Genomic DNA, 27300 nt, shown 5'->3' on the forward strand with positions numbered 1-27300 from the left:
TTTTTCAGTTTCAATTTTTTGGCAGTTTTGAGTTATAAAATGATTAAAAATGATAAATTAGAGCCCTCTGACAAATTTTTATCCATTTGGAGCAAGATTTGACAAAAATTGCTTTGACATAGTTTTTGACACAGTTTTTTTGCTCTTGATTTAGTTTTTAAAACAAAACTGTGTCAAAGAAAATTTTTTTTTCAGTTTCAATTTTTTGGCAGTTTTAAGTTATAAAATGATTAAAAATGATAAATTAGAGCCCTCTGACAAATTTTTATCCATTTGGAGCAAGATTTGACAAAAATTGCTTTGACACAGTTTTTGACACAGTTTTTGACATTTCTTTGAATCATTTTTTGCACTATTGATGAAACACGAAAATTTGCTCTTGATTTAGTTTTTAAAACAAAACTGTGTCAAAGAAAAAATTTTTTTTCAGTTTCAATTTTTTGGCAGTTTTAAGTTATAAAATGATTAAAAATGATAAATGAGAGCCCTCTGACAAATTTTTATCCATTTGGAGCAAAATTTGACAAAAATGTGCTTTGACACAGTTTTTCTTGATTTAGTTTTTAAAACAGTTTTTGATTTAGTTTTTTTTTGGCAGTTTTGAGTTTTTAAAATGAAAAAATGTCAAAATTTTTATCCATTTGGAGAAATTTGACAAAAATTGCTTTGACACAGTTTTTGACACAGTTTTTTTGCATTTAGTTTTTAAAAAAAAACTATGTCAAAGGAAATTTTTTTTTCAGTTTCAATTTTTTTGCAGTTTTGAGTTGCAAAATGATTAAAAATAATAAATTAGAGCCCATCTGATAAATTTTTAACCATTTGGATTAAAAGTTTGTTAAAACTTGAATTAAAAAATTTCTTCTTTTTCTATTTTTTTTTTCTTCAAAGATATGCATGGAAATTATCTTTTGAATGCATATTTATTCAATTTTAGCTTTGAAATCCTCGTTATGACAAAATAGCAAAGAAGTTTTTAAAAATGGTCAAAGAAAATTTTCAGTTTCAAAAGTTAGTGAGGTGTATGGAATTTTAAAAGGCTTATGAAGAGTATGAAAATGTGAAGTGAGGAGTACAAAATTCTGAAATAAGGAGTACAAAAAAGCGTAGATATATAACATCGAAATGCGGGATAGTATGTCGTTCTTCAGACGACTACTTCTCTATTTTTTTTAATTAATTGCAAAAAATTAATAAAAAAAATTTATTATTAAAAAATAATTTTATGTTTTAAAAAAACATTTTATTTTATGTATTTTTAAAAAATTTTTATTAATTTAAAAATTATTTATTTTTTTTTAATTTATTTTTAACTGTAGAAAAAAATAATAAAAATTAATATTTAAAAAAAATAATTATTAAATAAATTACAAAATATCAAAAATTTTAGAGAAATTGTATTCTCTTCATTTCAAAATTATTTTTCTCTTAATTTTTTTAATTTTTCCGGTTCATTTTAATTTTAATAGTTTTTTCTTTTAGAATTATTTACAATACGGTACTTTTTTTTAAATCGTTGTATCAGTATCTTTAATTCAATCTACAATTTTAAATCAATTCATCAACAAACGAATCAACAATATTGACTTTAAACTCGCCAATGTCACATACTTTCCCCGAACTGCTTACGCCTCATGATTCATTCAAAATTTATGTCAATAATTGTCGTCATCGCATTTACATCAATTAATTAATGTAATTCAAGTTGTTTGGACACTCCATTCCGCACTAATTCCATATCAAAAGCACGAAACACGGCGGCGGCACGGGATATTTGAAGCAGCACTAATTTATGTTTATATTTTATTATTATCTGCCATTGCTTGCACAATGCACACAATGATTGAATAACAACAGTTTGGCAGAGAATGAGAGACGGAGAGAGAGCAATGCCTATAAACAATGGAGTACTAATAATGCAGAATATTTAAACCTCTTGGCAAATTTATCTATGATTATTGTTTTGTATTGATTCATTATTATTGTTATTATTGTGCAAAATGCTCCGGATAAAAGCAATATATGAGGTCGAAAATCAATGGAATTAGTTTAGCTATTGTCTTTATCGCATCATCATGCCCTTTGCCTAAAAATGTGTGTGGCAGCGAATTAGCTTTTGTTGATGATAATTGCACCGAAAATGCCCTAAGCTGCTTTTTCACTGCGTTTGATGAACGAATTTCGGAGTCTTTAATCAAAAAATCACACAAAACGATAAAAAGAGGATTTACTGAGATCCTTTTGTCTTTTCTTCTCTTCAATCTCATCTCGTTGCACAATGGCGCAATGACGAAGCAAAAATAGCTAGAAAATTTGAAATTTTCAAAATTGCTTACTCGACACTAAATCTCCATTGTGCGATAATTGATCGAATTTTTCTCGTTTGCGAAATTTACTTCATACTCGAGAAAATTATGCACACTCTAATGCGCTTTTCTTCTCTTCATATCCTCATGGCCAATGATTTGCATATCTGGTCAAATAAACGATTCTATTGTTTTTATCGACCTATTTGTGAATGTGTGAACTGAATTGAATTGATTTTCGTGCGAGTCTCACATGATTGAATGACCAATCGTTTTGAACACAAATCAAGCAAGGTGTAAAAATGAATTTTCTTTAACAAACGAGGAAAATTTAGTTCCTGAAAGAGAGTTTTTCCTGAAATTTTCTTCTTAAATAATTTAAAATTATTTATTTAATTAATTACTTATTTTTATTATTTATTTAATTATTTAATATTAATTAAATAAAATTTTAATTTAAATCAAATAAAAATTCGATATTTTTAAAACATTTATTTTTTCATAAATTTTATATTAATTTTTAATTTAAAAAAAATATTTTTTTTAATTAATTTTTAATTACAGGTATATTAATTAAATTTTATATTTTTTAATTTTAAATATTAAAAAAAAATTAAATTTTTTAAAATTTTTTTTAATTAAAAAAAAATAAATAAAAATTAAATTTAAAGTTTTATATTTAATATAATTTAATTAATTTTGATACATTTTAAATTAATTTAATTTTATTTTTTTTAGTTTAAAATATAAAAAAAAATTGAAATCTTTTTAAAAATTTTTTTTAATTAAAAAAAATAATTATTAAATTTGAAAAAATTTAAGAATTATTTATTTAAAATTTTTTTTTAATTAAAAAAAATTTAAATTTTATATTTAATTTAATTTAATTATTTAATACATTTTAAATTAATTTAATTTTACATTTTTTTAGTTAAAAAAATGAAATCTCTTTAAAAAAATTATTTTTTAATTAAAAAAAAATAATTATTAAATTTTGAAAAAATTAAGAATTTTTTTTAGTTAAATAAAAAACATAAATAAATTTAAAATTTTTTTGTTTCATTTAATTTCACTACTTTACTTTAAAAGGGAATTTTTAATGAAATTTTTTTATTTTTTTTTTGTTTCGAAGTCAAGAACTGAATTAAACAAACAAAATTTCCTTAAATGTTTTCTTTAATTTTTTAATGTTATCATTACGGGTTTTTCCTGAAATTTTCCTCTTCTGATTTTTTATGCAAATATTGAGATTAAATTAAGATTTTTCTCGTTATTCTACGTAGATTTAATTGCCGTTGCATCTCATTTTCGACGACGACGAGACAGGGATTAAGATGTTCCGCATGATAATAACGCAAAAACCATTTATTTTGTTTGAAAAAGAAACTTTTCTTATCCAATCCAGAATATTGTTTGCTTTTTGCATAAAAACGACTTCTGAGAAAGAGATGAAGAAAAAAAAGCCAAGAATTTATCTGACCAAAAGAAAATTTTTATTATTAACAATTTTTGCTTATAAAGTATGCATAAGCAGCATAAACGGGCAAAATGAATTTATTTATTATTTTAAATGCAAGAAAATTTTACTTTGTTTTTTTTTTGTGGATTTTTATATTAAATTTTTTTTCATGAAATTTTCTTTTGTTGCAAAATAAATTTCGTAGTTTATGAAGCATGAAATGTAAATTTGTTAATTTAATCAAACGCATCGTTTAAGATGATCCTTGCAAGATCTTTGTCCCTCGTTTTGTTCTTCATATGTTCTTCAAAGTAATTTTTGTCTTCCAAAAAAAGTTTTTGTTTGTTCATTTTATGAGTTGGATTTCTTGTTGTTTGGACAAAGGGCAATATAAAAGTTGTCAGAAATTCTTCAAAGTTTTTTTTTGTGATGAGTTATTTGAAGGATAGGAACATTGAAAGGCACTTCAAGTCTTAAGTTTTTGTGTCATGTCTTCGAGGAAATTAGTTGAAAAGTGAGTCGGAATAGTTTTCAAAAGGTTTTTATTATTTCGAAGAATAGTTTTGTTGGAATAAAGTTAAGACAAAAATTCTCTTTGTTTCAAAAAAAAAAAAAAATACAAAAAATAGTTTTATTTGAGAAAAAAATTTTTAAAATAATTTTTTTAATTAAATAATTATAAAATTTAAGAAATTTAAGTATTTAAGGATTTAAATAAATTAAATAAAATTTACCTATTTAAATTAAAATAATTAAAATTTTATTATAAATTAAAAAAAATAAATTAATTTAAAAAATAATTAATTAATAATAATAATTTTAAAGAATTTTTAATTAATTATTTTTTTTTTTTAATTTTAATTATTTTTTCCAATTTTTAAACATCAAAAAATTTTTAAAATTAATTTTAAAAATATTTTTATGAATTTAAAAAATTTTAAAATTAATTTTTCTATTTTTTCGTTAAAATAAATTGTGTAAAATAAATTAAAATTAATTTATTATTTAAAATAAATTAATTTTTTTTTAAATAAAAAAAAAAAAAAATAAATAAATAAAAAATACAATCATTTAACGAAAAAAAAGTTACAAACCTTAATTTAAAGAAAACTTTCTCTTCACATTACCTTTTCACTTAACACATGTTAGTATCAAAAAATGGGTCAAAAATCACAGACAGATTGCAGACAGAGACTCATTTTCATTACCACTTTAATGAGCAATTCTCCAAGATAATTCAATTAAACACAACTTTTATTGGATTTTTTCGTTTTATCTTCATTTTATTTTATTTTTTCCTTTTATCTTACATTATTTTCTTTATTAATTGATTTTTCTTTTCTTTTTCTTAAAATTAGTTATTTTTTTTTGGATTCTTGTCTGGATGTTTGAAATGAAATGAACTCTGACCTTAAATTTTTTTAACAAAATAATTTTTTTAATAAAAATAAAGGTAGACTTATCAAAAATTTGAAAGGAAAACATTGGAAGCAAAAGTTCTCTATTCACATGAAAACTAGATTTTTAATTAAAAGAAAACAAAAAAGGATTGTCCAAACATTCACAGACTCGGTATATAAATACATTGTGAGAAGAACCTTTATTTTATTATTTTTTACAGAGTATCAACTATTTAACCTGTTTAATTTATTTTTAATTATTTATTTATATTTTCTTACAATTTAAAATGTACAAATCTTTTATTTTTTCTTTTATATTAAATTTTATTTTATATTTTTTTTTCATATGAAATAACAAGACATATTTTTAAGCTAACTAACTTTATCGCCGTTTCTCTATTTTTTTAATTCAATTTTTTATTTATAATTACTTTAATTACAAAGATGATATTTTTCTTAATTGGCATATTTTTTTACAAGGTTCGACTATTTTATATTTTTTTTTTTTGTGGATATGATTGTAGAGAATTTTTTATTTATTTATTTATAAATTTTTATTTAGGAAGAAATGTGTCATCTGGTTTCAACAGCTTTATTATTCTGAGCACTATTCACAACTACTAATGATATGGTAGATGTCACGAGATAAATCCCGAGAGATGTCATCGCTAATAGAAATGTTGAGATGTTGCTTTTTATCACACTATTACTACCGCTATTATTGCCACGATCACGCGTCGCTTCAGCTAATCCTGATTATTGGTGTTGTTAGTGGGAGTAACAATGAAGATGATGAGGAAAATTGTGAAAAAAAGAGAAAGAGAAAAAAATATTATGAAGAAAAGTATAAAATATAAAAATTGGATGTCAAATAAATGAATAGGAAAAATGTATTTGCTTTTCTCCTTTCTTTATTTCTTTCGTTCTGTGGCGGTTTTGCGCTTTCTTATGGGTTTGGCTTTCTCTGATGATTGTTAAGGATGACAACTTTTTAAATTTTTATTTTAAAATTTAGATTTTTAATTTTTTTCTTAATTTTAAATTAAATTATAATAATTTTTTTAATTTAATTAATTATTAATTTATTTAATTAATTAATTAAATTAAAAAATAATTAGAATTATAATAATTTTTTTATAATTTATAAAATAACTTTTAAATTAAAATAAAATTTTAAAAATTAAATTAAAAAATAATTTTTAAATTTATTTTTATATTAAATAATAATTTTTAAAATTATTTATTAAACTTTTTAATTTTTAAAAAATTTTTTTTTATTTTTTTTTTTTAAAAAATATTAAATTAAAAAAAAATAAAATTAATAAAAATTATATTTTAAAAAAAAATTTAAGAATTTTTTTTTATTTTAAATTAATAATTAATTAAAATTTAAATTAATTTAATAATTTTTTAAAATTTTTATTATTTTTTAAACAATTTTTTATTTTTAAAAAATATTTTTTTTTTGTTTTTTTAAAAAATATTTTTATTTATTTTTAATTAATAATTAAATTAAAATTAAATAAATTAATTAATTTAATATTTTTTTTTAAATTTAAAAATTATTTTATTTTTAAACATTTTTTTATTTAAAAAAAATTTTAAATTTTTAAAAAATAAAATTAAAAAAATTGAAAAAAAAATTTTTTTAATTAAAATAAATTTTATAATCTTGTCATCCCTATCACAATACCATCGAAGCCAACATAAGTTATAAGCTAAATTGTGTTCAATTTTATGAACGAATGTTCTCGCTACTTTTCCGAACAATCGCAACGAAACCAAGACATTCGTTAATAAAATCGAACAACAGTGCAATAAATAGCTTTATTATATCCGATCAATTGTGCAAGAAAAACACTATTATGTCAAATTCAATAAATTGAATAGAAAACGGAGGCGGCGGCGACACACAAAACGTCACGACATCTCCGAGGAGAAAAGAAATTTTTTCCTTTTTTTTCGAATTTTTATTATTTATTTTTATTTATCTTTTGTAACGTGGCGTTATTGTTTGTGATGCTTCTTACCTCCAATTATATTTAATTGGTCACTGTCGCCGATCCCGTTGCTGCCATGGATTTTGATTTCTGGAAAAAGGAGAAAAGAAAATAAGAGTTTTAACAATGAAAACCGCATTTATGGTTACGATACTTTGCGCTCTCGGGTGATTCGAGTGAGATATAGAATAAAACAATGATAATAACAAGGTAAATAAAATGGCATAATGAAAGAGGAATTGAAAGAAGATTTCTCGGAAAATCCTATTTTCATTGGAAAAATAGAAAGCTGTCATTCATTTAGACGAGAGAACAAAAAAAAACTGATTAACAAGGAAAATTTTCAGACAATAAGATAAATTTAGAAAATTTTCCTTAGAAATTGATTTGTTTTGATTTTAAACCACGTGACCATTTTAAAAGTTTACATAAAAATTTTCATTGTATATTTTGAAAATTTTCCATTAATTTATATAATTTTCATTTAATTGAATTTTCTTAAATTTTTTACCAAATTAATATTTTAAATTTTCATCTTAATAGAAATTTTAAAAATTTTTAACCACGTGACTTTTTTAAACATAATTCATTCGTATAAAATATTTTTAATATTAATTAATAAAAATTAATTAATTAATTAAATTTAATAATTATTAATTAAGTTTTTAAATTTTTTAACCCAATGAGAATTTTGAAATTTTATCCCAATGCACATTTAAATTTTTTTAACCACGTGACTTATTAAAAATAATTTGTACGAAATTTACATAATTAATTTTTAATTATAGAAAATTTTTTGATTTATAAATTTTAATTAAATTAAATTATTTTTCTTAATTTTTTTGATCCAAAACATATTTTAAAATTTTATCCCAATTACTTTTTTAAATATAATTTAAACAAAATAATATTTTTAATTTTAATTTTTAAATTTTTAACCCCAATGAGAATTTTGAAATTTTATCCCAATGCACATTTCAATTTTTTTTAACCACGTGACTTATTAAAAAGACGTTAATTTAAGCATAATTTAACATTTTCCATTCAAATTTTATTCAAAATGCGTCAAATTCTTGTCTCATCCTGTCACCGCAACAGATCATCACAGAGATGGATTATGACGGGAGAACCATCTGCTCTTATTATTTTATTTCATCATTTCGTATTTCAAATATTTTTCCATGGATAATAATAAAATAATCATCAAACAAACAAACAAAAACAGAGACGTCTTTTCCCTCCAGAAAGCTTTGAGCAAAAAAAAAAAAGCCGCATCATTTATATGATTATTTATTCGTTTCTCTACAAGATTCTTAATAACAAAAATATTCTTTTGTCTGCTGTTGATTTTCCTTTTTTTATACATTTTTTTTCTATTTTGACATCATATTTTTTCAATATCTTCCCGCTTGTCAATCTGAATTCAATCGTAAAAAATATTTTCTTTTTTTTCTTCTTCTTTAGCTCGACGAACGTGTGTCAAAAAGATCTTTTAATAATAATAATTTTTCATATATCAACCGTTCAACCAACAAACATCGTCATTATTATGAAAAAAAAAATCGAAGAAATCTGCCGAAGGATGTATCTGAAATTTCTTCATTTCTTGCGTGTCTTCGTCGTTGATAGAGAGACATGTTTTGTGAATAAATTACACGTCACTCATATTTTTCTTCTTGCTCCATTTCAAGCACACACACAATCTGTATTTTGATCCATTTGTTATTTATTGAAAGCGTATCAGATTTGCTTGTTTGTTTGTGTGACGGTTTTAATGAGAACAAGTATGTCAATCGCTTTTTGTGCTCTTTTCATGCTTGCGTTAACAAAAAAAAAACGAGGAAATGCAACGAGAGAAGAGAAAAGATGAATAAATAACCGACGTTGGACTGAGGAGAGACAAGTTGAATGGAAAAAGAAGATGAGGAAATAAATGTGTGCCAATTTACAATCCATTGAGATTTCTTTATTACTTCTGCAAGATTTTTGTAACAAAGCATACGTGGATGTAAAGATTGGGAAGTCTGTGGCGAGGAAATGGAATTTTTTCGAAGCTTTGAATAATTTTAAAAGAGGTTATGGAAACATGAAGAGAATTGAAACTAACTTCAATGAGATCTAAAAAGAGTTCAAACTAACTTCTCAAATGAGTTTCTTCAGAAAACTTTTTGAATCTTTCTGAAGGGACCTCAAGAGAGTTCAAATTCACTTCAGAAAGATTTTTAGGATTTTTTAAATCTTTCTGAATTTAGTTCGAACTCCTTTGAGGTCATTTTGAAGCTCCATTGAACCTCAAGAGAGTTCAAATTAACTTCAGAAAGATTTTTAGGATTTTTTAAATCTTTCTGAATTTAGTTCGAACTCCTTTGAGGTCATTTTGAAGCTCCATTGAACCTCAAGAGAGTTCAAATCAACTTCAGAAAGATTTTTAGATTCTTATTTTTTTAAAAGCCTCTTTCTGAATTTAAAAGAGTTCGAACTCTTCAGAGAGATTTTTAGAATTTTCTTTAACTTCAATTTAGAGAGTCTTTTGAAGAAGCTTCATTGAACTTCAAAAGAGTTTGAAGAAGCTTCATATAAGATGTTTTATATAAGATGATTAGTTAGTAATCAAGTCCCTTTAATTAATGTCATTTATTGTATAAATTTAAGTCCTGGTTAAATAAATATTGTATTGTATACCTTCAAAAGAGATCAAAAGAAACCTCAAATTAACTTCATGGTTTCAAAAAAGATCTATAAAAACCTCATGAGAGTCTAAACTAACCTCAAAGAGATCTATATGATTTTTAGATCTTTTTGAAGTTAATTTAAACTCTCATGAGGTTTTTATAGATCTCTTCTGAATCCTATTTAAACTCTCTCGAGGTTTCTTTTAGCTCTTAAGAAGCTCCTTACTTCGAAACTTGATTCAAAAAGATCAAAATAAATCTCAACAAATCCCTTCGAAGGACTGAAATTCATCTCTCATCAATCCACAGTGCTTCAAAAACGTTAAAATAATCTCCAAACATTCATGGCATAATGTTTCGTTGTGTGTTTTCCGAGATTTTATTAGATCCCCATTCGTTCAGAATGGCTCACTGAAAATGTTTCGCATAACAAATACGACGAACGTAATCGACATTTTCATATCATTCGGATTGTTTTTGACTACTTGTTACAGATTTTTTTTCTTCATCCCTTTTCTCAATTCTTTCTCTCCGTGTCTCCTGTGAGAAAAAAGAATCAGAGAAAAGGCAGTTTATATACTTATCGGTGATACAAAATCATTGCAATCACAATAGAATAGACGAACGGCATAAAAAAAGAGTTTTCAGGATTTTTTCTTTGCTTATTCTAATCACGTTTTGATTGAATTTACATTCGCAACATATTCGTAACGTTCGACAGCTTGAAGGATACAACGAAAAGAAATGTGTTTTTTATGCATGTTTCCTCTTCTTTTATTATCCTTACAGGTCCAGTCCGAAACGGAGAGTAGAAGAGAACGAATTATGGGACAAAGACTTCATTACTTAATCGGAAAGAATGTCGGAGTCGAAATGTAATTAGGGTCAATGGGGTGATTATTTGGCATTGGATGGCAGTGAGAAGAATGACAGATGTCATTATGACGTTAATTAGGAGAGATTTTTCATGATTGATACCGATCAAGTTCTGATTGTTTACGGTAAAATTGGGTTTTGATGAAAACTGACAAAATTGGATAATTTTTTTTTGGTTTGAAAAGTGACAGATTTTGATAGATCTGACTTTTGAATATCTTTAAAGATGATTTTTTGTAATTTTTTTCATCTATAGAACTAAAAATTTGTCTTAATATTTGAAAATGAGATTAATTTCAAATTTTAAGACAAACTTAAAGTTCTATAAGTGAAAAAAAAATTAAAAATCATCTTTTAGAGATAGCTCAAAGTCAGATCTATTAAAATTTGTCACTTTTTAAACCAAAAAAATAATTTTTTCATCAAATCCTGACCTCTTAAACTCCAAAAGTCAAACCAATTGATTTTTCTCAAACAAACTCTTATCTAAATCGCCACTTCACTCTAATTCTAAATAGATTCCCTTTAAAAGCCAGCTTCAAAATTGCCACACAAGAGCATGGAGCATTCATATCAATTTCCCTCGTTTTAAATTCATTATTCAATGAAACATAAATTGGATATTAAGTCCCGTTCGTAAAGGCCGTACGCTGCATGCATAACATATTCAAAGTTGCCTCTCTATTCACTCCAATTTGAAAAATTTTCTACCTGACTCTCCTTTGTGTGAACATGTCCCGATTTCGCATAAATAAAGCAAGTTTTCACAAGAGGAAACTTTTATTTGCGAAAAAAAAAAATAAATCGAGTCAATGACCAACAATTGAGCGCTCTTATATTTAATTTCATAACATATTCCATTTTGAGGCACTTTGCAGTAAATATCGTCGTTTCGGTGAAAAGTCGTACTTATTTTTTTTTCTTTGAATTGATGAAAAGAACCGTAAACAGTTGGATTTTTTTTTTGAATGGAAAATGAAAAGTGCATCGGATTTGAATGCAGTTCATGCGTGAATATTGAAAAATGTTAAAAGAGAAAATCTTTTAAATCACATTTTGGGGATATAAGAAAATTTAAATTTTATCCTGATTTTTTTTTTAAATGTAGAATAAAAATTTATGCTCAGTTTAATTTAATTTTTTTTTAATTTTTTAAAATTTTTCAAAAAAAAAAAATTTAAAAAAAATAATTTAATAAAAACAACAAATTTAAAATTCGCTAATTGGCAATTAAAAATCAATGAAATTAAAAAAATAAAATAAAATAAAAATAATTAAAAAAATAAAATAATTAAATAAAAATTTATAAAATAATTTTTTTTACTAAATTAAACTCGAATTAAAATAAAAAAAAAATTGGAAACAAATAAAATTTTTTGAAAAGCAAAAATTTTAATTAATAAAAAAAATTAATTCAATTAAATTAATAAATTAATTAATTAATTTTAATTAATTATTCTTCAAAATTAATTTTAAAAAATTAAACGGAAAATAATAAATAAATAAAATAATTTTAAAAAAATTAAAAATTAAATTAAATTAAATTTAATTAAAAATTAAATAATATTTTTAAAAAAATTATAATCTAATTAAATTAAAAATTTATTTTTTTTTGTTAACCAAAATTAATTTAGAATTAAAATTAAATTCGTAAATGTCAATTCAAAAAATGACCGTTAAAAATTTGAAAATCGCCTTTTTGCTAATTCAAAAAAAATTAACTGTAAAAATAACAAAAGAAATCAAATTTCGCCGAAAACACTTCAAAAAAAATGAAGAGAAAGAGATAATTGAATACTCAAACAAACAAAAATCATTATCGTTAATTAACTCAAACTTATCCGAGGCAAATCGAAACAAATCAAATATTATCTTACCATACAATCGTAATGTTCCCTCGGCACGTCCCAATGAATTAGTGCTAACGCAATGGTACGTTCCAACGTCTGATGGCGAAAATGATCTAACTAACAATGTCATAATCCCCCGAAATCCATTCCGTTTCTCGGTAATCATATATTTGGGTCTGAAACGAAAAAAAAAATGAGAAAAATCGTAAATAAATATCTTTATTATCATTCACACATCATAAAAATTACACCCACGTCATGTCACTTTTTCTCTCTTTTGTTTTAGTTTAGCACCCGATAAAAACGTCTTGAAATGCGATGAAACAAGATCGAGAGAAACGACAAATAATATTATCATCATTTATCATAAAACACGTAAAAGGTCATCGTCGAGTGTTATCTGTCGCAGCTCTACAAAGGAGAGAAGGTCCTTTATCTCTATTTCGTCATCGTTACTTAAACACATCGTCGTCGTCGTCGTCACATGTGTGACAGCAGACAAAAAGACATTCACTTGTCATGTTAGCTCGTCACACGAGAGGTAAACATGTGAGAAAGCAATTTTTTGTGTAAATATGAAGCAATGAAACATATCATGCGTTAATATCTTCATTTATTTCGGAGATCTTGTCTTGCAGATATGATGGAATGTGTGTCGTTATTAGCGATTTGTCGTGATGATAAGCTATAAAAATGACAGGTTGATCATTCATTGTGAGAAAGAAGGACTTTGAATGATCTGTCAAAACGGAAAAAAAATTATTAAAGAAAAAAATATTTTCGAAAAATTATTTCAATTTCTTTTTATTTTCGAAAAGCTTCTGAAATTAATTTTGAAATTTTTATTTAAAATTATCAAAAAATTTTTATTAAGTTTAAATGAATTTTTTTAGCTTTCAAAATATTTTCGAAAATAGAATTTAAAATTTATTTCAAATTTTCAAAAATAAAGTTATTTTTTTCAATTTTCAAAAGTTGATTATAAGAAATTAAAAATATAATTATTTTTATTATTATTTAATAATTTTTTTTCGAAAATTAAAATTAATTTTTTTTCAAAAAATTTCGAAAAAAATTAGAAATTTATTTAAAATTTTCGAAAAATTATTTTTTTTTTAATTTTCGGAAATTTTTTTAAGAATGAAAAAATTTTCATAATATTTACAAAAATTAAAGAAACTGTTTTTTATCAATTTCGAATAATTAAAAATTAATTGAAGAATTATTTTTGGATATTTTTTTGATGTTAAAAAAAATTTAAAAATTTTATAAAAATTCATGTAGAATTTTATTTAAATCAATTTTTGAGAATAAAAAAAAAATATTTTCGAAAAATTATTTTATTTTTTTTTTGATTTTCGAAAAATTTTAAATTATATTTCCAAAAATATTAAAACAAAAAATCAAATAAAATTTTTTAATATCAAAAATATTTTTTTCAGCTTTCGAAAAATTTTCGAAATAAGAAAAAAAAAAATTAATTTCTTTTAATTTACAAAAATCGATTGAGAAAAAAGAAAGAAATCAATCTACGAAAACTGAAAAAAAAAAATTTTTTAATCAAAGAAGCATTTTTTCAATTTCGAAAATTGATCGAAAAAATAATTTTCGAAAATTTTTTCGAAATTGTTATTGAAATTGAATTTTTCAAAAAATTCGAAGATATATTTCGAAAATTTTTCCTAAAAAAAAAAATTTAATTAAATTTCGAAAATATTAAAAGAAACATTTAAAATTTTTTTTTGAAATAAGAAAAAAAAAATTTTTTGAGAGTTTAAAATTTTTCGAAAATCTTCTTAATATAATTTCGAAATTATAAATAAAAATTCGAGAAGCTTAATTTAACTTAAATAAAAAATTGACTTTAAAAAGCTTCGACAAAAACTTCTTTTTTCGAAGTAAAAATAATTTAAAGCTGCAAGTACATTTCAAAACCTCCAATATAAAACACACAAACATTTTGAAGGACAGCTGGATTTGTACTCTTTTCACAGTTAGATAATCATTAATATTTTTTTTGCTATCCTACAAAAGTCCAAATGACAAATGTCTTCCTACAAAATTTGTCACAAAAGAAGAAATATGATGTCCTGCACATTTTTTTCACCTTTTTTCATAAAAATAAAACGACGCCAACACTTACCCATCCAACAGCATTTCCGGACGAGGTTGTCCTACTTCTTGCCCAATTCCGATTCCTCCGCCGGGCAAATATCCGCTAGATGGCACTCGTCCTCCTTTGAGCCAATACGACACGGGCGTTGGCGATGCTTCGACATGACATTCAAGCTGCACGTCAGATCCCAAGGGGGCGCCCAATAGTTGACTTGGAGCACGAACAGATGGCGCAACTGTTGAAAAATTCATCAAAAGGAGAAAAATGTAAAAAAAACAAGAAAAAACCATTTAAATTGCATAAATTATAATTTGCATATTCCGTGGCAGAAAGAAGGAAAAAAATACTTACAATGCACACTCAATGAGACACGTTTACTAACCGCGGGAGGTACATCATTAGAAGCTAGAAATTTGTTTGAATGAAAAAAATGAGGAAAAATTATTAACAAAGCTTTACAAAACAGTCACAAAAGATTCGCGACATTATTGTAAAAAAAAACTTAAATAGTTTGCCTACGAGTGAAAAAAAAGAGAAAACGACGTAAATCATTAAAAATAATTATTACCTATGCAGAGATACGCTCCCATTTGACGTCTTTCTAATCTGTTGTAGTTGAAGCCATCCATCACGTTCACGAGGATGATGATGAAAAACGCACACAAAAACGCGGATGTGTATGAAAAGAGGGAAAAAAGGAGAAAAGAGTTTGTTATAATTAACGAGTTTCGCATACAAAGGCTGAAAAATTGTAAATATGTACCTTGGTAATCTTAATTCGCTACCGTTGTATGAATCAACTGCAGTTACAGCGATAATTGTTGTTGCAAATTTTGTTGAATACAAAAATAGAGGCGGCAGAAAAGAAAAGAAAAAACAGTTTACAACATGTTTGGATCTTTTTTTTTGTATTTTTTGGTCAAGTCACGCTAAAAAATTCACCGCAGAGGAAAAAAATAAACGGCAAGTAGCGGATTTAAGGATTAAAAATATTTTTTCCATGGAAAATAATTTATTCATTTTGCAGAGTTTCGTTTGACTGAACTCGAAATATTACGGGAATGCATGTGCCAGAGAAAAGAGAGTGAAGAGATTTGTCATTGCCACTGGCTGTTATCTTTCGACCGTAATTTGTAATGTTAGGTGACTTCAGTTACATTCAGATAATCAGGGCGAACTGTGTGAACATGACATCAAAAGGACTAAAAAAGCAGTTTAGAAGTGAAATTTGTAGCGGTTTTACGGTAAGGTTTTACTTATTTTGAGGGTTTTATGAAAAATTTAAAAAATAAATAATTTTTAATGAAATTCGTTAATTTTTAATTATTAAAAAAATTATAATTTGTAAAGAATTTTAATTATTTTATTTAAAAAAAAAAAAAAAAAAAAAAATTTGATAATGGAATTTTTAAATAGCTTTTTATTAATTTTTATATTAAAAATATTTTTTTTATTAATTATTTTTTTTGTTTACATTTATTCGAACTAAATAATTTTTATTTAAAAAAAATATTTTTATATTAAAATAAAAATTAAATAAAATTAATTTTATAAAAATTTTAAATTTTAAAGATTAATTTTTGACAAAAAATAAACTATAAATTAATAAAAATATTTTTATTTTATTAATTAAAAAATAAATTTTAAATTAATTAAATTAAATTAATTATTTTTTTTTTCATTCAAGTTCAATTAATTAATATTTTTATTTTATTTTAAACAATTAATTTTTATACTAAATTAAAAAGTATTTAAATTTTAAGTTTTTTTTTTTTAATTTTAAAATCATTAAAAAAAAGTTAAAAATTTGGCAAAATATTTATTTTTGATTTCTTGTTTTAGTTTAAAAATTAATTATTTAAAAATTTTTTATTATTTTAACAAAAAAGAAAAAAAACTTAAATATACAAAAATAAATTAAACCAAAAGTTAAATTAAATTAATATTTTTTCTTTATTTTAATATTTTTTTTTAGAAATTTAAATAATATTATTTAATTTTTTTTATATTTTTTTTTATTAAAAATTTTTTGAAATTTTATTTTTTTTTTTTAAATAAATTTTTAATGTTATGTTCAGTTACAATCTTTAATATATTTCATCGACTTAATTTTTTTTTCTTAATTTTCTAAAGTGAACTCTTTTATTTTTTCAGACTGATACAAAGATCTACTCTTTGATTTTTATGAAGCATGACGAAAGAAAAAAAATGTAAAAAAAACCCTAATTACGATTCGTTGGCCTTTCTTTCTTTGTGTAGCCAAACCAACTAAAAACGAGTACAAAAAGACAAACAAATGACAAAATACACGCTTTTATTTTACAAATTGCATTAAAGCACACATTTGCTCTTTTCCTTTTTTTACATTTTTAGCTTTATATGCAGACGACAAAAAAAAGGAAAATTTTTTGAGGCAAGTACAAAGAGAACTGAAAGAAGCAGTGATGTAAAAGGCAAACACCGTGATTATCTGAAATTTTTATGATCGTTAAACTCAAAATACACCTGAGACGGCGTCGTTTGTCGTGCGGCGTTTTTAAACACCATCGACAATAAAAAAAAGTGAACGAAAAACGTTACATTAAAAGAGACGGTAACAAGACATAAGTGTTTTTGTCGTCATATCGTCGACTTTTTTTCTTTTTATTTTTTAAAATTGGATGAGAGAAAGAGAAGTAAAAGGAAAAAAAAGAAGAAATTGTCAAAAGAAAGCAGTAAATTTTTCGATATAAACAGCGACATCAAACCCATCATCTTATCCCTCTCTTACTCTTGTTACAAGAGAGTGAACACAACTAGTTAAGGCTTTATTACCGTCGTCTGCGTTTGAAGGCGAAACAAGATTTGATAAGAGAAAAATAATGTACAAAAGTTGTCGTTCAATTTTTAAATTAAGTGCATTTCGAGTCAACTTTTAAGATTTATTTTTTTTTTTTTTCAATTTTTTTTTTTTAATTTTTAAAATTTTTTTTTTAATTTTTAAATTTTTTTTTTCAATTTTTTAAAAATTTTTTTTTAATTTTTTTTTTTTTTTTTTTTAATTTTTTTTTTTTTAAAATTTTAATTTTTTTTTTTATTTTTTAATTAAAAATTTAAAAAATATTTTAAAATGCGAATTGGGTCAGAATTTAAAATTTTTGTTATGAAGCAATATTTTTGAATGTGCATTGGGATCAAAGTAAATTGCTCAAAATCTTAGAATTCGTATGAGGACAAAATTTTAAAATGTGCATTGGGTAAAAAAATTAAAATGTGCATTGGGATAATTTTTCAGAAGTTGTATTGGGACACATTTCAGAATGTGCATTGGGACATGAAAATTTTATTTTCAGATATTGAAATTTTTCCCAATGCACATTTTAATATAACATCCCAATGCAAATTCTAAATTTGTGACCTAATGCACATTTTTATATTTTTACCCAGTGCACATTCTAAAATTTTTTTAAGGCAAATTCGAAAATTTTGCCTCAATGAACTTCTGAACTAATGTCCCAATGCACATTTTAAAATTATTGCCCAATGAACATTGTCAAATTTCAACCCAATTCACATTTTTAAATATTGCCCCAATGCACATTTGTTAATGATTTTTTTACATTTTTTCAGACAGACGTCTAAAAAAGATAAAATTCAATTTTTGTCGAATTCTGTCGAAATTCATTTCACAAAAAAAAAACGGTAGGGAAAAATTTGTTCATTTTACTGTCATGTCAGAGATTTGAGTAAATTCCAAAATATCAAACGAAATTTTACTTTTTGGTTTGTTTAACACATTCGTTGATTGTTCTGCTTTTCATCCCTTTGACGTGCATTTAGTCGTGACGTGGTTTAATTCAATAATAATCATCATCAAGATAATGTCATAAAGTTTGCTCTAATGAACGAAAGCAACGAGATTTCTCACATCCCCCAAAAATTTTAATAAAGTTTCCTTTTATATTAGCTGAGGCTGAGTTTATGGTTTTTATTTAGTGTGGCCCCTTTTTTATGAACTTGAAGACAGTGAAGAGAGGAAAAGGGACAATGAACGACGTCATAATTGTAAAGCTTTAAATGACATTGGACCGAAGACTATTAAAAGTTGTTTCCTTTTGTCGCTTTTTAACGTCAAGGAGGAAAAAATTTAACCACACAAATTTTTCATTCTTTTCGAAGCCAAAGTTGAAAGTCGGTCGAAAGGAAGGAAAATATTTTATTGCTTTTCGTGCTCGAGTCTTTTTTTGTTCGTTATTGTCATGCACTTGCGACCTTGTTTATTATTATTTTGTACTTTACTTCGTGTGACGTTTACTTCATTAGTTCGTTTTTCCTCTTTTCTCCTTTTTGGTCCATGGGAGATTATCACAAAGTTGCATAAAATTTTAAAAAAGTGTTTTTACGAGAAAAACGGCTTAGTTTGAGAGAGAAAAGTTGTTGAATAATGGAAAACTTTTTTTAAAAAAATTTCTTTAATATTTTTTCATGACTCGACAACAAAGTGTAGCAAATGGCAACGGGGAATGGATGAAAAGTGCGGCGAAACTACATTATCTTGATCGTAAGTTTAATGTTTATTGTTGTGTAAAGTAGTAAAGTCGCCATTGTTGAACGGTTTGCGGGCTTTTTAATTTAATTTAGATGTTTTTGTGTGACTTAAAGAGTTTTTGAAGTTGGTTTTTGAAATGAAATTCTCAAAAAAAATTTTTAAAAAATTTAAAAATTTATTTTAGTTCAGCAAAAAAATTATTTAATATTTAAAAAAATTTTTTTTTAATTTAAACAAAAAAATAAAAAATTAAATTAAATTAATTTTTGAATTTAAATAATTTTTGTTTAAATAATTTTAATTTATTAATTAATTAATTTAATTTTAATTAATTTTTTAATTTAATTAATTAATTTAAAATTTAAAAAATTTAAATAAATAATTTTTATTTCAATTAAATTTTATTTTTTATTAAATAAAGATTTAAAAAAATTATATTATTATTTAAATTAATTTTATTTTTGTATTTAAATTTAAAATAATATTTTTAATTTAACTTTTAAATTTTAAATTTAAAAAAATTAATTTAATTTAATTTTAAATTAATTTTTAAATTTAAATAAAAAATTTAATTAAAAAAAATTAAATTTATTAAACTAATTTTTAAATTAATTTTAATTAATTTAATTTTATATTTAAAAAAATTGACTTGACCATTTTTCGATAAAAATTTAAATTTCCCGGCGTGAAAATTTCAATTAAAAATTACCTTTTATGAGTTCGCGACTTCCCGCTTTGCGTAACAGCATAAAATCGCCGTCTTCTCGTTTCCATGTAACTCTCGGCGGGGGATGGCCCGTTGCGCGACAAATTAATATCGCATCCTCTCCTTCTTGCACAGCGATATCGGCGGATGATTCTTCATCAACGATATTTGGTGGCACTGAAAAAATAAAAAAAATTATTTTATCGATTTTCGCATAAAAATTTTTCAAAAAATAAATTTAATTAAATTCCGTGACATTCGTCAGTTAATTCGTAATCTCTTTTTCTGTTAAAACTAATAAATAAGCACGGCTTAAAAGTAACAGACAAAACAACATACGGTTTCTTTCCCACTCTATCATTTCTCATGTTTCAGACACGACGTCGTTCGTTCGCTCGAGAGAAACGTCGAGAGAAAAGCGGCAGAACAAAAAAAAAACAAATCACGGCACAGCAGCACACTTTTAACCATATTACTGTGGTTGTTGCTCCAATTTCCCAACACACACATGGTACTGTACGTTAATGCGGATGTGCTTTATTTAAAACCTTTGCATCTTCCGCCGTCGTCATTTATTCAGACACACACACATTTTAATACCTGCTGTTTCTGTATTATTTTTTGTTGTGTTATTTTATTACTTATTTGTTCTCTTTTTTTTCGACTTTGCTTCAACAACGTTATTAAATATGCCCATGTGAAAAATTTGAAAAAATATGGAAATTGTCAATAATTTATTTGAGCGCTTTTTTAAATTTTATAATAATTTAAAAATAATAATAATTAATTTTTAAATACTTTTTAATTTAATTATTTTTAATTTAATTTTTTTTTTAATTTTTTTAATTTAATTTTTTTTAATTAAATTTTTTTAATTTAATTTTTTTTAATTTAATTTTTTTTTAATTTAAGTTTTTTTCAATTTAATTTTTTTTAATTTAATTTTTTTTTAATTTAAATTTTTAAATTTAAAAAATATGTTGAAAAATATTTAAATATTTTTAAAAAAATTTTTAAAAATATTTAAATTTTTTATTTAAAAAAATTTTTTTGATTCAAAAAAAGTCTTGAAAAATTTTTAAATTTTTTTTCTTTAAATGATTTTTATAAATTGTTAAATTCAGCTTATTAAACTATTTTTAATTATTTTTTTTTATTTTTAAATGTTAATAAAATTAATAAGATTTTCGAAAAATTTTTTTCATAAGAAAATCTTAAAAATTATTATAACAATTTTTAAAGAATATTTTTTTTTATTTTTTCGATAATTTAAATTAATTAAATTTGATTATTTGTTTTAAAACTTTTGAGGATTTTTTTATAATTTTTATTGAATGAAATTATATTATATAATTATAGAAATTTTAATCATCTACAACTTTTTTTTTTAATTTTATACCTAATCTTATTTTTTTTTAAAGAATAATTTTTTTCCTTATTTTTTTTTTTTAATTTTATTCATTTTAATTCTTTTTTATTGATTTTTATGCTTAAAATTAAAATTTAGTTTTTTTGTAATTAAATTATTTTTTTTTTATATTTTATTCATTTTTAATTTTTTTTTAAATATTTAAAAAAAAATATTTTAATTTTTTTTCAAATTAATTTAATTTTTTAAAATTTTTTTGCTGAAATTATTATTTAAATCTATTTTTTTTTTGAATTTCATAAAAAAAATTATTTAATTTTTTAAAAATATTATTTTTATTTTTTTTAAATTTACTAAAAAAAATCCTTGAAACCCCTTAAAACACATGAAAAAAAAAATAAATTGTAGGATTAATAAATAATTTATACGGAATTATACGCAAATTACAACGGTTTCCCCTCATATGCGTCGGCGGTTGTTCCTGCTCTTGAAGCGTTAGATCCTCACGGACCAAAAAAAAAAAATGTTTCAAAAATTGACCTTGTTGCGGTTACGGTTACTTTGTTTGCTGGTTCTGTAATTTTTTTTCTCGTTTCACCGCCTCGTCGTTCCTTTTTTGCCATTCATAAATATAAAATTTTCGTCACCCAAAAAAGAGACGATGTTGAATGATGCGTAACCGGATGCTGTCTAACGTGGCGTGACGTTCGTCTTTGTAAACATTCGAAAAAGGCAAAAGCATTGAATTTATTATTTTTAATTTTGATTTAATATTTTTCGTGACTTCAATGTTTTTTTTTTATTGATTTTTCGTCTGTTTCTTATTTATTTTTAGTCATCATTCATCCGTTTTTTCTCTTTTTCTTTTTAAAGCAGAAAAAGGTTTCATCTTGACTAATTAAAGCTTTTGCGGATTAATTAATTTAAATTGGGAGGAAAAATGTGAGCCGCTGATTTTTTTTCTTCTTCGTCGTTTAAAAAATTTTTTTTGGTCACGTCGTTCTTATCGCTGCGGCATCAAAAGTTAATGATTATAAATGTTGTTTAACAACACCCGACGTCGCTTGCCCGCCCGCATCATAAGACAAAAACAGCAAAAAATATTCCTTTGAGAGTACTTTTCTAACTCATTTCGTCAGACACTCTTCGTACCCCTTTTTGCTGTTTGTTTTTTTTTTTCGTAGCTCAAAAGGTCGAGAAGAGACAAGAAGAAGAGGAGAGACAATAATAATGATAACACGAACAATAAAAATATTCATTATATTCAATTAAAAAAAATAAAACACGACGATGAAAAAAAAGATGAGGGAAGAAAAGTTGTAAAAGAATAGAGAACACATGTATAAACGACGATAAACGAGGGAAAAAAGCAACAAGGAGCAACAGAGTCAAGTACAAACAACACACACACAGTTCAAAATATCACAAAAATTAACAAAATAAAGTCAAACAGCCGACGGCAATGTAACAATAGCCTAGTTTATGTGTCCCAATGCGAATATCCGTACACGTTCACGGCATAATGGAGCGACACAAAAAAAAGTTTCAGGATTTTCGTGCAAAAGGTAAGTGACAAAATCGCTTTTTCATATTGGTTTAACTATTTTTGAAAAAAGTTTCAAAATTTAGAGAAAAAAATTGATAATATTTGATTGAAAATTTTAATTTAAAGCAACGCCTTAAATTTATCAAAACTAATTTTAACTTTATGGACATTTTTCAAAAGATAATGTAAAATTTTTTGCAACTTTTGTATTACATTTGTGAATTAGAGTTAAAATTTAAATTTAATTTCAATAAAATTTATTTTGAACTAAATTTTAATATTTTTAAGGCAACGCCTTACATAAATTTTTTTAGATTTCGATTTAATTTTTTTTAAACTTTACTTCATAATTTTAGATATAAACACTTTCGTTATTTTTTTTTTTTTTTGTTAAAAAATATGAAATAATTAAGTTTTAATTTTAAGAAAAAATTTAGAGATATTAAATTATAAGGTAACTTAAATAAAATTCAAATAAATTTTGATAAATTAAAATTTTGATTATTTGAAAACAAAATTAAGTACTTTTAGATGAATTAAATTTTGAGCTGAAATTTTATAAAGATATCAAAGAAAAAAATGAAGTACAGTTTCAATATTTTAAAGCAACGCCTTGTACTACATAATAATATTTTGTTTATCAATCCAATTTTAATTCAAACTTTAATTTTAGATTTTAACCCTTTTTTGATAGAAATAAAATTTAGAAATTAAGTTTTAGTTCAAAGAAATATTAAAAAAATAAAATTTTAAGGCAAAGCCTTAAATTATTATAAAAATATTGAAATTAGGGGTAAATTTTCAATATTAAACAAAATTTTTTTTTAAATTAATTAAGCTTTCAGATTATTTTTTGTTAAAATTTCAAGAAAAAATCAAAAGTAAAATTTAAATATTTTAAGGCAACGCCTTAAATCTTTTAAAAATCAAGAGACAGACATCAAATCAGACAAAACCTCAGATAATTTCTTATTCAAATATTTTCCTTAATGCGTGTGTGAATTTTTTTGTGTTTGTCACTCGTCGTCGTCGTAAGTAAAAGACCCATAGTGCTAAGATAAATACGACAAACACACGACAATTTTGCGACAACGACTGTGATTGCTCTGCTCTTCTCGTCGCCAACGAGGACGAACAAAAAACATGTTTTTCTTATTTTCTGCTTGTCTGCTTTGAGAACTGTTCCGTGTTTCCGTATAATGATGCCCTGCTTTGTCGCTACGTTGATGTTTGCCATGATTTGATGTTCACTGCGTTTTTTTGCGTCCTCTGAGTTTATGTGTCGGAAATATAATATAATGTTGGCGGTGTTGAATGTTTTCCCTTAATATTAGATGAAATTATGAAAATTTTGTGACAAATTATTAGATTTTTTTTTGGATGAGAAAAAAATGTAAAATTAAATCTTCAGAGAAACGAACGACAAAGAAATTGTTGATTAAAATCTGTCTAATCCTATTATTGTTATCTTTAATGCTAATGCATGACTTTTGAATTAAACTTTTTCTGTCGTATCTTTATTTGTTGTGTTCTTGCCTTATCGAGATTGAATTCCGCGAAAAACATAATCACTTTTAAATCTTTTAATGTGTCACAAGAGCATCGATAAATTTTGCTCCAAAGTACTTTTTTGTCGTATTGTTCGCTTCATTGTTATGCTAATGCCACACAATGCGTGAAAAAGTATCAAAAAAGTCGCTTCTTCTTCTGCGAGGGAATAAGACAAAACAAAGAAAAAAAAGTGAAACGAAACGAAGAAGAAAATTGCCGACTTTTAATAACAATACTTAGTTGGAGTGGGAGAAACATTCAAATGCAAAGTAAGTCATTTTCTTGTATAAAATATTTCTTTTTCTCTATTATCCTCTTAAACATACCTATAATGCATATAGCTTTAAGTGCCCTCTTTACTTGTTCTATTATTTCTCTTGTATTTTCTATGAATTACGATTCCCCTGAAAATCAGTTGATTTCTCGTCAGGAAGGTACTTGAAAGTCCGTCAAATATTAACTAAATGAAGAAATTGCCCAAATAGAAATTTAAAGGAAAAAACTCAATGGTAAGTATAAAAGGTATAAAAAATCAAAGGTAAGGAAAAATATTTAAAAATTGTTTGAATTGAATATTTTAATTAATTTTAATCATTTCAGGTAATTATAAAGAAAATGTTGTAAAAATTTTAAAGAAAAGCTCCAATAAGTAATTAAAAAGACAAATATATCTTAAGCCTGGATGAAAAGAACATGAAAAGTGAAAAGGTAACGAAATAAGTCGACCTATATCAATTGATTCACATCATCGAAAGATGAACATACTAACAAATCATCCTCGAATTTTTTTTATCTTCGAAGCTTTTATTTTAACTTAAATACTTTTCATAAGAATTTTCTTTTTCGTAATTAAAAGGCTTCTTTAGCTTTATAAAAAAAAAATACTTGAAAGCTTTAATATGAAACTTCTAACTTAATTTTTTTCATTAAAACAATTAAAAAATTCAATTTAACGCCTTAAAATTTTTTAAAATATTTTATTTAATTTTCATTTATTTTTTTTTTAAATTAAGATTTAAATTGTAAAACATAAGCTTTTAGTCGATACTTATGTATCACTGGGCTTAAAACCTCAATAAAAAAGGTAAATTTAAATATTTTAAGGCGACGCCTTATTTTTCAGTATTAAATATGAATTTGAATCCAACTTTGACAACTCATAACTCAGCTTTAATAAAAAAAAAATAAAAGGACTTAATGACTTTAAAATGTGATTTCTACCTTAAACATTTTCATTAAAAATATCAAAAAATTTCAATTTAAAGCAACGCTTTAAATTTATTTCGTAAGTTTTTATTTAATTTTTTTTATTAAAATTTAAATTCATTCAAAAATCAGCTTCCATAGTCATATTTATGTCTTATTGAGCTTAAAAGCTTCATAAAAAATTAAATTTAAATATTTTAAGGCGACGCCTTAATTTTTTAAAATTTATTATGAATTTCAATTTAATTTTAAAAATAACTTAAAAATTAATGAAATATATTTTTTTGAACCTTTGAAATTACTTGAAAATTAGTATTTTATTAAAAATAAAAATATATAAATTTTTCATAGTTAAAAAAAAATTAAAAATCTTGTTAAAAATTTAACAAGAATTAAATTATTAAAATTTATATTATTAAAAATTAAATTTTTATAATTAAAAAAATTATTAAAAAATAATTAAAAAATAATTTTTTTAATTTAAACAATAACCAAAATTTAAATATTTTTTATTTTAGTTTTTTTACCTCAGAATTTCCGTCTGAGTAAAAAAAAATCATTGAACAGAATCGAACGTAGAAAAACATTTTTATTACCGATAAATGAGTAAGTATCAAAAAAAAAGCATCACTGCTTCTTACTTGTTTCCCTTACCATCATTACAGCAAAATTGAAATAATGAAAAATTTACTGTAGGCCGTTTTTCGTTTCTCTCATTTCCCCAATATTCATTCCATCGTTAAACAGATTTTTCTTTTTTACGTTCGACATTTTCGTTTAATAGCGCCAAATATTGATTTCACCCTGATTTTTGTGACGAATTAAATTTTTTTCTTCTTCTTTCTCAAGTACACAAGCGGAAGTGCGGAAGTTTACTTAATGTTTGTGTTAAAAGTGCCATTAAAGATTTTGCGTTATTATTAAATTTCTTGATGGATGAATTTTGAATGAACTGAGATAGGTACACGCCTTACATTTATTAATAAAAAGTTTTTTTTCTCGCTTTTTTTCATAAAAAAATAAAAAAAAAAATAAATAATAAAAAAAAATTCTGGAATAAATAAACGGAGCGTGGAGAAGGGAACGGAAGCAACATAAAGAATGATAATCCGCTTCATTTCACTTAAATAATAAATAAATAATCCCAAAGACTAAGCATTTCGACATCTACGAAGGCGAGGCGAGGCGCAAAACTGATGGAGAACAAAGCTAAGCAATATTTCCATCATCATACGCTCGCAATTCAATTAAAGTCTTTTCTCGTAGAGCTTTATATTAAACACATTTATTTATGTTTTTTTTTATCCTTGTGCAAAGGCCGTGTTGATTTATAATAATTTTCTTTTCCTCGAACTGTGAAGAAAAAAAAATTGTTGAAACCTGTTTTTTTTCTGTATCTTTCGCTTCTGTTTCGAATGAACAAACGCAGGAAGGTCGACCGACAGTTTTTTATGATTACTTTATATTTATTATTATTGTGAAATAAGTCAAAAGGAAATGTGTGCGTGTGTGTGAAAGCTTCCATAAATATTATTGTCTTTTTCCAACAAATTTAATAATAAACATTTTTTTTTTGGGAATTTTCCTTTGTTGCTTCGGAATTTTTTTTTTTTTTTTTGAAAAATGGTCATCCATGAAATCCATTAAATCCAATAATAATAAAAAAAACCAGGCGTCTCCATTCGCAATTTTTTTATTAACAGAAAAACACGAAT

The 27300-nt window shown here is 23.8% G+C and overlaps 1 protein-coding gene across 1 annotated transcript in view; it reads right to left on the reverse strand.

Moving 5' to 3' along the window:
* Positions 1–5738: 5738 nt before the first annotated feature.
* The window catches only part of LOC134837895 (lachesin-like), a 79929-nt gene continuing 58367 nt past the window's right edge, over positions 5739–27300 (reverse strand). The window contains exons 5-12 of the mRNA XM_063853288.1: positions 19917–20090; positions 15443–15479; positions 15248–15285; positions 15031–15084; positions 14707–14914; positions 12591–12739; positions 7196–7255; positions 5739–5917 (exon numbers count right to left, since the gene is read on the reverse strand). Of these exons, the coding sequence (XP_063709358.1) occupies positions 5739–5917; positions 7196–7255; positions 12591–12739; positions 14707–14914; positions 15031–15084; positions 15248–15285; positions 15443–15479; positions 19917–20090 (899 nt within the window). The remainder of the gene's footprint in view (positions 5918–7195; positions 7256–12590; positions 12740–14706; positions 14915–15030; positions 15085–15247; positions 15286–15442; positions 15480–19916; positions 20091–27300) is intronic.

Source organism: Culicoides brevitarsis, chromosome 1 (genome assembly GCF_036172545.1).
Source record: "Culicoides brevitarsis isolate CSIRO-B50_1 chromosome 1, AGI_CSIRO_Cbre_v1, whole genome shotgun sequence".
NCBI lineage: Eukaryota > Metazoa > Arthropoda > Insecta > Diptera > Ceratopogonidae > Culicoides > Culicoides brevitarsis.